Source organism: Phragmites australis, chromosome 1, assembly GCF_958298935.1.
Source record: "Phragmites australis chromosome 1, lpPhrAust1.1, whole genome shotgun sequence".
In the NCBI taxonomy this organism is placed as follows: Eukaryota; Viridiplantae; Streptophyta; class Magnoliopsida; order Poales; family Poaceae; genus Phragmites; species Phragmites australis.
The window spans coordinates 38,461,870-38,473,130 of NC_084921.1; the positions used below are offsets into that span (position 1 = coordinate 38,461,870).

At 45.2% G+C, this 11,261-nt stretch overlaps 1 protein-coding gene and 1 non-coding gene across 2 annotated transcripts; one reads left to right on the plus strand and one right to left on the minus strand.

Annotated features, from left to right (window-relative positions):
• The first annotated feature begins 1,483 nt into the window (after window positions 1–1,483).
• On the plus strand, window positions 1,484–9,403 carry LOC133918187 (katanin p60 ATPase-containing subunit A1-like). Its single transcript, XM_062361935.1, has 7 exons — window positions 1,484–1,774; window positions 2,971–3,445; window positions 4,185–4,382; window positions 7,044–7,288; window positions 7,475–7,633; window positions 8,401–8,488; window positions 8,900–9,403. Exons 1-7 carry the CDS (start codon window positions 1,656–1,658, stop codon window positions 9,179–9,181), a joined length of 1,566 nt encoding a protein of 521 aa, XP_062217919.1. The 5' UTR covers window positions 1,484–1,655; the 3' UTR covers window positions 9,182–9,403.
• A 573-nt stretch (window positions 9,404–9,976) lies between these two features.
• Window positions 9,977–10,048, minus strand: TRNAD-GUC (transfer RNA aspartic acid (anticodon GUC)). The gene has a single exon. It is a non-coding gene; the product is annotated as a tRNA-Asp (tRNA).
• Between the last annotated feature and the right edge of the window lie 1,213 nt (window positions 10,049–11,261).

The window sequence follows — 11,261 nt, forward strand, 5'->3', positions numbered from 1 at the left end:
CAGGTAAATATCGTAGTTGTGTGCCGGTATGGGTATTGTAGCGGGCGTAATTTTTTCACACGGGTACGGGTACGGGGTGGTACAACCCGACGGGTCTAGACCCATTGCCATCCATACACCCAACACCGATTCAGATAGCCCAGGAGAAGCCATTCGTAGGATAGGAAGAGAACCCCTACAAACACATAAGATTCTTGATGACGTTGTGCAGGAGATCCAAGCAGCAAGATATCCCCAACTAGTTGTTCAACTAGATATTGTTCCCATTTTCATTAACATGAAGAGCAAAAATTTGGTACAATTATCTGTCGTTCATTGATAAGATGCTAGAGAGACTAGCGAAGCACTCACACTTCTGCTACTTGAATGGATACTCAGGATTCTTCCAGATTCTGATACACCCGATGATTAGCACAAGACACCATTTACAAGCCCTTATGGGACATGCCCTTGAGAGGCAATGCAAAGCCGCGAGAAACACAATACATGAAGGAATTTTTAGAGGGCTATGGATGAAAAAGGAGCCAACCCACACCAATAAGGAAGAGCTTGGCCAGATTTGGTCGAGCCCAGCATGGTGTCACACGTCACCAAGACAGGAAAGAGCCACATCCGCCCATCTTTCTCCCAAAGGTGGTTTATCCTGGGTTAGGGTTTATGGAGCTTTCATCATGTGAAGAGAAAATATCTAGTGACGGCTCTTTCCATCCTCCAACAAAGTATCCCATATGATGGCCTATAAATAGAGGACCTTACCCTACAATGAAGAATTTGAGAATTCCACGAAGAAAAGATAAGATTAGGGTTAGACACATCAGGATGCCACAATTGCTAAAACACAAGGCGCCGCCATAGGGTAGGGAGTAGTGCCGCATAGCATAACCCTAGGACTTCTAGGGAGGTTTTCTAGTGTCCTCAGTCGTGTATTCACGAGGTATTATAAGATGATATCTCTATTCTTCCTTGAGGATATCGGAGATCTTTTCATGTAAACTTTGAGACGATTTTGATTGGTCCTGCAAGTAGGAAAGATGGCATAACAATGAGGGATATGACATATGGGTTCCACAAATAGGAAATAGAAGAGAGATGGGAGGTATGACATGCAGAGGCCAAGGGCAAAAGCATCTTTTTGAGTAGCACTTAATAGTCTCCTCACGACCCGCTAATAAAGTGGTGAAAGGGAGCAAAATTTTGAACCTATGATAGTAAAGGGAATGGAAATTTGTCGATGATAGATTAGAAATTTGATTAGCTTTCAATAGAAAAATGAGAAATTGTCTCCAAAATTCTACCATCAAACATCTGTCCCCGAGAACGATTAATATGGTGGGCACTAATATGCGAATCTGAAGAGATCAAGGGAACGGGCGGACGTTGGGCCTTTGTCAATGACAGTGGGGCCGTAGCTGCTCGAGTGTCAGCGTCCCCGTCTAAGGCCCATCTCCGCAAGGCTCCAAAGCCTCCAACATCCAGCGCCACCACGCAACCCTTCGTCCCCAAAACTTTCGAAACCAAACGAAGCCACACTGCACGTGCGCGACAGCTCTGGAACTCCTCCCCGTCTTCTCCATCGATCTGCTTGTCTCCTCCCACCCCGCGCGGTTCGTAGGAAACCCTAGCCCCAGATCTCGCCGGTGGTGGGGACCGCGGAAATGGCGAACCCCCTCGCGGGGCTGCAGGACCACCTCAAGCTCGCGCGCGACTACGCGCTCGAGGGCCTCTACGACACCTCCATCATCTTCTTCGACGGCGCCATCGCCCAGATCAACAAGTGAGCCCCCCCCCTAATCCCCGGACCCCGGCGTCCCTGTTGCCCTCTCGCTCCCTCGATTCGATCGCGATTTGGCGCCAATGGCGATCGAATTGGTGTGAAGCGCGACGTCTAGCCCGTGTGGATCTGCGTGTTTGGCCGCACGGCTGCAGATTTTCTAGGAGAGGAGCCATTTTGCTTGCAGCGTTTGAGTAGATTCGTAGTGGTAGTTTTGCTCCGCGGGGAGCATTGTACTGAACCGCTGGTTATGTTGTTAGGTCTATCCCTATTTTTGGGGTTTGAAAATATTAGCATCGTTTTGCATCACTTGCCATCATGTTGCTCTAATTAAGTGACTGATTCTGGTGCGAATTTCTCGGAATTCTGATTGGTGGACGAGCTTGGTTTGTTTAGATTTAGGCATGTCGAAGATTTCAGTCACTGGAGTATGTGACTCAGGCAGTTTAGTTGGGGTCAAATTGCAAATGATCTTAATGCATATCTGGTCAGAGAGTAGGCAGCTTAGTGTTGGAACAGCGATCAGTTGTGTTGTTGCACACAACGAACGCTGATGCTTTATTAATCTTGTAAATTTCAAAATAGTTATTTAGTGATGTGTTGCCGCTAGAACAATGCAGTCACATCAGAATTCAGCATTTGGCAGATAATATTTTCTCTGAAGCACTGTGCTAGAGGGAAAAGGTTCAATTTGTTTTCAATTAGTGATCAACAATATATATGATATCTGCTGGTAAACTGTATAATATATAACTAGGGAAGATACTTAATAGCCTAAAAAATGTATTTTCCTTGTTGTGCTTCGTGTTATGATGCATAAGACTTAACTGTGCAGGCATCTAACTACTTTGGATGATCCTCTGATTCTTAGAAAATGGATGAACTGTAAGAAAGCTATTGGTGAAGAAGTAAAAACTGTCAAAAGCTGGATGCTTTATTTAATCTTGCAATTTTCAAAATAGTAAGTGGTGTACTTTCACTCGAACACTGCTATCACACCATAACTCAGCGTTTTAGAGATAATATTTTTTTGAAGCACTGTTCTAAAGGAAAAAGATTCACTCTTGCTCATTTTGTGATCAACTACATATCTGATTGTAAATTGTTGAATATAATAACTAGGAAAGATACTGAAAAGCCTAGAAAATGTATTTCCTTGTTGTGCTTCATGTTATGATGGGTATGACTTAACTGTGCAGGCATCTAACTACTTTGGATGATGCTCTGATTCGTACGAAATGGATGAACTGTAAGAAAGCTATCTGTGAAGAAGTAGAAATTGTGAAACAGTTGGATGCCCAATTAAAGTCCCTTAAAGAAGCTCCTGGAACGAGGCGGTCCTCGTCACCTCCTATTCGCTCCAATAAATCATTTGTTTTCCAACCGTTGGATGAGTATCCAACCTCGTCACCCTCACCCTTTGATGATCCTGACGTGTGGGCTCCTCCACCAAGAGACACACCAAACCGAAGGTCAACAAGAGGTCAACCCAGTCCCAGTACGAGAAAATCCTCCCAAGACGGAGCCTGGGGACGTGGTTCGTCAAAGACTGGAACACCTAGCCGTGGTGCAAAACCTAATGGGAGTAAAGGAATCTCTGCGGTAAGATCATCAACTGCCTCTAGCACTGGTGGGAGAAAAGGAAAATCAAGTTCAAGCAAGGCTGACTCAGCGGTAATTTCTGTCATAAATCCTTTATTTTAGCAAATATGCTGTGTTTCTGTTCTTGACTTCCGTGTTTGGCATTGGCATTGGCATAGGCAAACAATGCAACTTCTAGAAATGTTCTAGTGCTTTGTTTTTCTTTTGGAAACTATCTATCTTCCTAGTACACAGTACGTTTACCAACATCTAGAATATGCAAATCTAATAGATAACATCATGATCTAATCAAATAGAGAGAAAGGGCATAGGCTTATATAATGCCGGACACTCTAACAACCAAATCCAGTTGATAAGATAATGATGTAAGCAAATCACAACTTATGAAACGAACTAAAATACCGCACATGACAATGCGTATCTCATAGGCATAAACTATGACAGCATGCTCGATGAGAATGAAATTGAGAACGCAAAATAGTAACAGAACTATATATTGAAATACTATTAATTGCCACCCAGCTCCTCTGTGCTTGTATTTTATGCATATCTCACAGGGATAAAGTATGGCAGCATACTCAATAAGAATGATATTGAGAAGGCAAAAGGACCAGCATAATTCTTTTTTAAACGGCAGTGCCTATCATTATATTTCAAATCAGGATACTTGAATATGCATGTATACTGTATACATTATGTACAATGTACTGTATATAACTTGTTGTCATCTTTCTGCTGAGATAGGTAACTACCAATTATCTTCTAAATGACCAAGTTTTTGAAAATCTTGTTTTCCAATTCTTTTCTGCAGAGTAGTGATGCTGAAGAAGGTAAGTCCAAGAAGGGTCAGTACGAAGGTCCAGATATGGACTTAGCTGCCATGCTTGAAAGGGATGTTCTAGATTCTACTCCAGGCGTAAGATGGGACGATGTTGCAGGACTTAGTGAGGCCAAAAGGCTCCTCGAGGAAGCAGTTGTCCTTCCTCTCTTGATGCCTGAATACTTTCAGGTAATGATTTGTATTCTGTTATGTTGTCCCTTGGTGGTTCAAACTTACCATTATAAAGTATCTGAAATGTTTATTCAGTCTTTATGCTAACCAATTTTATGGACGCATGGTCTTTTTTTTATTGAACCAAGGGCAGGAGTGCTGCCATTCATTTAAGTAGAAGAGAATACACCACCCATATGGGTACACACCATAAGTGAAAATACAAACACCAGTATAAATCCTGGTAGGATACACCGATGGAGAAATCACCTCAACATCTCACTGAGCAACACCAGCACACCTAAAAAATCCCACTCAGAATGAGACTACACTGGGACACACCACTACACCAAATCACTTACCTACTCAACAAAGGATGAGACTAAACACCCAGGCACTCCACTAGCAGCTGATAGAGGATCAAAAGAGCACGTATGAAGCCGATATATCCCACAACTCACCGTTGGGACCCTTCACCTTGTCTGTCCCGCAGAGAATGGCCAGAATCAAGCTAGGAGGAACATGGTCGGGATGGTAGTCGTTGTAGGATTCCTTGGTACAATGGATGTCTCTAACTTGGCAAAGGGTACGAGAGGCTCACTGTCCTGCAATCTCACAATAATAGTGTCCTCCCCAACACCTTTGGCATCCACATTTGATGATGGATCCGCTGCACAGAAATCCTTGTCCACGCTTAAACCTCCACTGACGGAATGATGGAGGCTGAAGTCGCTCCTGCAACCTCTAGTGGCTCCATAGCTGAAGACAGATCCATTGTGTTTAGCTCTGAAACAGAGAACGGTGGAGATGTTTGACCCCTAGAAACATGTATTCCCACTGCACAAGGATCCTCCTCGGCAAACACAGCAGCCCCATATGAGGAAACCTCCACCTGAACCTTGTCATGAGGAATCTGAAACTTCTCACAAAGAAGATCAACAACTTCCTCTGCTGGAACCACCTTACCACAGAAAGAGATTTTCAACATGTTGCGTGAGGAATCAGCACCTTGAGGCTTACTCGGTGCAGCAGAGATCAATGGAGTAGATGACACTCGAGCTACTCGCCGAGAGCACCGCTGAGCGAAATGCCCCGATTCTTCACAACGCAAGCAAAGAGGAGGATCTTGACAATCTGATACGCGATGATCACTGCCAAGACAATTAAAGCATCTATCGTAAAAATTCGAAGAAGGGTGTGCCACTAGTGGAACCAACACATCTCTTGAACCATGAAAGCTTGGACAAGAAGCAACACGACGGTTAGAGGCGAGGCAAAATAAGCATTTGCCATCCAACCTAGCGGACCGACAATGAGCTTCTCCTAGAAATTGATCCTATTGCCTTGCCATTGCCTCGAAGGACTTGGTAGCAGAGGCAAGGGTGAACTCACTAGCCCCATTCTTGGTGAGATTGCCATATTGAGCAATGCATGCAGATCTTGAAGACCGCCTCTTGTAGACCTTGAGCTGAGGGGCTGCTGTGCACACCGCAAGAGAGGCCATGGTAATTCAAAGTTTTGGCACCGGAGACAGGGTGGTCTCCACCAACGATTGGGGAGCAAGGGATCGAAGCATGAAATATTGGATCTGAGTCACAAATCACAGCTGGTGTGGGGGTGTTGGTTTGGGAGCAACTCGATGGTGGTGGATGGGGCAAGGAGGGGTGGAGAAGGACCGGAGGGAGGAGGAGGTTGAGCGCTGACGCCTGAGTGGTGGCGGCCGGTGGCAGCAGCAGCTGTGCTGGATCTTAGGCACATGCGAGCGCGGAGGAGGATGGTGGCACGGGAGGAACTGGATGGTGGTGGATAGGCAGGGAGGAGAGGAGGGAGGCCACCGTCGCTGACGGCGGTGAGACGACTGGCGGCAGCGGGGCTAGAACCCTAGGTCACCCAACAGTCGCCTAGAGGTCGCCTCATATTATTTTGCATGATTGAGTAGTAGTCTGATTCCTACTATTTTACGGGTGTATGGTCATGGGCATGATCTGGCATGAAAATTATGCTGCCTTTGTATTTTGACATGGTAATAATCTAGATATGAACATTTACCAATTTTTTTAGTGTGGTACCAATTTAGGAAATGTTGTTTGGATTGAATGCGAACCCAAACCCTACAAGCAATTTGGAATTTTATGTTTATGGGCTTATGGCCATGGACATGATATGGCATGAAAATGGCGTTGCCTTTATTTAGCATCATGCGAGGAGTTTGTAAAGAGATTTGAAGGAATGGAATATCTCCAAAGAACTATCCATGGATAAAAGCACGTGAAAGTTAGCAATCCACGTGTCAGAATCATAATTTATGCATCAGTCTCCTTATACTATTATTACTTTTATTTTGTTACTATTACTAGTACCTTTATTATCATTTGTTGTTTTCACATCATCTTTTTAGTTGGATCTTGTGGGTTTCATCTCTAGCCTAGCCCAACTTGCTTGGGACAAAGGTTGTTGTTGTTGTTGTTGTTGTTTCTGGATTTCTCTACATATGCACATGTGTTAGTTTTCTTAATCGTGATACCAATTTAGATCATGTTGTTCTTAAATGATCATGAACCCAAACCTTACCATTAGTTTGAACTTTTTGTGGCATGATCTACAGTCTTTTCTTCTCTTGTAAACATTCTATCCAGTCTATACGTAGAGGCTAATTATGTCCACTCTATATTTCATCAGGGTATTCGTCGACCTTGGAAAGGAGTTCTTATGTTTGGTCCACCAGGTACTGGAAAGACCCTTTTGGCAAAGGCAGTAGCTACAGAATGTGGTACAACATTCTTTAATGTTTCTTCTGCAACATTGGCTTCTAAATGGCGTGGCGAGAGTGAGCGCATGGTCCGTTGTTTATTTGATCTTGCAAGGGCCTATGCTCCAAGTACAATTTTCATTGATGAAATTGACTCCTTATGCACATCTCGTGGGTATGTGAACATAAATTTTGCTATTCGTTGTTGAGGCCTTCAAGTCAATGATAGTTTCCTGAACACTTTGCACCACAAACAATTAAACATGAATGTATCGTTCTGCCAGACATTAAAAAAATGGTTATACCTAGAGTTGTCAACTAATGTATTTACTACTTATCCTTTTTCTTTCCAAATATCCAGAGCTTCTGGTGAGCATGAGTCGTCAAGGAGGGTGAAGTCTGAACTTCTTGTGCAAATAGATGGTGTAAACAATAGCTCTACCACTGAAGATGGTCAACCGAAAATTGTTATGGTTCTGGCAGCTACCAACTTTCCATGGGATATTGATGAAGCACTGAGGTTGGCAAACTCTTTCCTCCCATATTCACTTTATTTTAGCCTTTTAGGTGCTACTGACAATATCAGGGATAGGGATTGACACCTGGAAGATGCACAAGATGATTCACATAAACCAATCATACTTTAGCAGTAGAGCTTCATTGCTTGAGTGGCACTGCTAGTAGAGTCTGTCAGAGCCAACAGCAGTATATTTGATTCCTCAAACTTATGCCAGAATATTTTTGTCTGATTCATGCTGCTTTTGTCACATCACTGTTTATTAGGTAAGATAAGAACATCTCATAGCTCTTAACCTATGGTATGTGGATTTACTGAAAGAGACAAATCTGTCTCTTGTCTAAGCTATATAGCCAAAACAGTACGCAAGCCTGGACACTTTTATAAGGATTAGAAGTGCTGATATGTTGAAATTAGGTGAGAATTGACATCATTCACAATGCATTTACACCCATTTGTACACTACTGTACCTTTTCTGGACAACGGCCGTGTCTGATAGTTCCCTGCTTTACCCAGACACTCTTTTTTGACTGATTCCACGAATCCACGACTATACCTAGGGTAGTGTGCCATTTTACCTGCTTATTCTCATATGCTTTAGACATTTATTATCCACATTGAAAACGATAGCCTTTTGCCATTTAATTTCACCTGGCTATTTCCTTGTCAGTCAGTGTGCTATATGTGTCTACTATTGCCATTATTTATTTTCACTACTTCTCTTCAGCCATATATGGTTTTTGACTCTTTGAAATCTTAATTGACTCAGGCGGAGGCTGGAGAAGCGTATTTATATTCCACTTCCAGATTTTGAAAGTAGAAAGGCACTTATCAATATTAATCTTAGAACAATTCAGGTATGGCGTGCAGATAGATTTCTAGATCATCTTTGTGTGATGGTCTTTTCTCCCCTTTCCTTTGTTTCATTTTGGATCTTTGTGAACAAACTGCTTTAATCAGACATGCCGCGCTTGCACACGGCAAAATTGTTTTTACTGCTCATGCTCATTCTTGACTGACATTTAATTTCCAAGAATCACATATTATCGTAAGCTACATAGCTGCATCATACCTGGTATATATGTTGGCCTGGCCATTTTTCTCTTTTGAATTTCTAACTTTCCTAATGATATGTAAATGCATTTTGAAAATGGCTAATTATCTCCGCATTGCACTCTACTTTTTTTAGAACCAAATTGCTCATGTTGATGATGAATTACTGTGTCGACTTCATTTGCTTATTACTTTTCCTCCTTTCATATTGACAGATAGCTGCAGATGTTGACATAGATGAAGTTGCTCGGAGGACAGAAGGTTATAGTGGAGATGACCTTACAAATGTTTGCCGTGATGCTTCAATGAACGGTATGAGGCGAAAGATAGCAGGCAAGACCCGTGATGAGATCAAGAACATGGCAAAGGATGATATAGCGAAAGACCCAGTGGCCAAGTGTGATTTTGTGGAAGCTCTGGTCAAGGTCCAGAAGAGTGTCTCACCCGCCGACATAGAAAAGCATGAAAAGTGGATGGCTGAGTTTGGGTCTGCTTGAAACTTTGGTTCCCGGGTCATTGTGTGTGTTTGCTGGTATTCCTATCATTTGCGCTGCTGTTATGTTCTTTCGACAGGTGTACTATGATCAGTTGTAATCCGCTGCTGTTGTTGTAGCATAGACCACAGACTTGGAAACCAAGTGTTGTCCATGGAACTGTCCTGCTGATTTGATTTCAGTGATACTAGAAATCAAGTTCTTGATGATTTCAGCTCTCAAAAAGCTTTTGTGGCCATGACATGAAGCTTATCAATTAGACACTGCAACTTCTGTCAGATGTGGATAGACCCACCACTGCTGTTCTGCCTCTATTCACAACCTGTTGACATATACCCGTCATGTTTCATACAAGCAATTCTGCTCTTGAACCAGTATGTATACTTTCTCCCATTTGCCTGCAGGCGCCTCGGAGCAGCCAAGGTCCAAGGAGCACCGGTCGTCTGGAGCGGTAGCTGGCGGTCTCAGGTCTGCTGATGAAGCAGGGATGGCCTGGCACTGGCATGGCACCAAGACCTGGAAAGAAAGGCAGATGCTACGGCTTTATTTAAGCGCCTGGCATCAATAAACGACATACTTGTCCTACACGTAATCCAGACGCAGACTTGGAACTTGGAAGTCGTATCCTTGACCTTTCATGTGACATCTCATGGTACAACTACACAGCGGCTATGACAACCTCATAGCATACGCATGCCTGAATCCTGGTACATACTTCATCTGTGAAAGTTGGGCCAAATCTGCATATTTAATCTCAGTGTATGTATGCATGTTAGCTTAGCAAAAAATAGGATGCAACGCCGTTGCCGGGGATCGAACCCGGGTCACCCGCGTGACAGGCGGGAATACTCACCACTATACTACAACGACTTCTGTTACTATGATATAATGTACTGCTTAATATCACTTACTAGTTGGTGAGACGCCTGCTTCCTGGGATACTGCTGTGTAATTGTGTCATCTCTGCAGGGTCAAAATCCGCCCCCGATAGGGTGCTGGGGCAGGCTGCATGCGCCCTACGTTCAAAGTTTTGCAGGCATGTCCCGGCGGCACCCTGATCCCGATTGGGACCCCCTACGCGCGCGCGCCATGCAGGAACGTGCCCTGCTTCAGAAAGGCGCAACCATCGCATTTTTACCCCACGCGCACAAATAGGGATCGAGACCAAAGTTGCAGACAAACCACGCATGCAGTAAGTACAACAACAAAAAGAACGAAAGGAAACATGAACAGCGCTGTGGAAGATAAGACCTGAGAGAGCCAGAGAGATAACTGAGCACTGGAGGAGACAGCCGAGTCAAAACGGCACAGTAACGCGGGCGAGGAGCTGCGAACCCAGAACAGAGCCGCTGCTGTTTTGCTCTCTGCGCTTAACTACATGGCCCGCCCGCGCGCTCCGCCTCCACGTACGTACCCGGTACCCGTGCCGTTGCCGGTGCGCCACCGCTCGGGAGGCGTGGCGTGCCAGGGGTGGACCTACCAATGCGGCAGCAAGCCGGCGAGCCGGCATATTCCCATCCGCACGCACGCACGCTTGATGCGTTTCTCTCCTTGGCTTTCCCATGCCCCGACCCCATCCACCGGTGTACGCTGCGTGCGTGCGTGCCGTGGGCCGTAGCACGGCACAGCGCACCGGCGCGCGCGCACGGCCGGGCGCCGCAGATGGATGCATGGATACGTGGCGTGGGTGGCGGGGGCAGCCGAGCCGAGAGCCCGCCGCAGCCCGCGCCGCGCCATAAAAGCTAGCGTCGCGTTTTTGCACGCGTGCTGCGACGCGTACGCATGCATGCAGGCAGCGACCGGCATCACTCACGACCGATCTTCTGTCTTGTCCGTCCGTATTGCCAGTACTGGCCACTACGCTCCCGGTCTCTGCAGATGCAGTGGCCTCCCTCCGTTCTTTATTCCTGCGGTCTGTGCGGGCACAGCGACGCGCGCTTTTGTCAGCGTGCACCGACGCCAGCCAAGGCCGGAGCGGGCGTCGGATTGCATGCCGCAGGGCAGTCTTGCTTGCGTGCCCAAACAAGGAAACCAGAACACAGAGGGAGGGAAAGAGCGGATGCCGGATAGTTCAGTGTTTCTT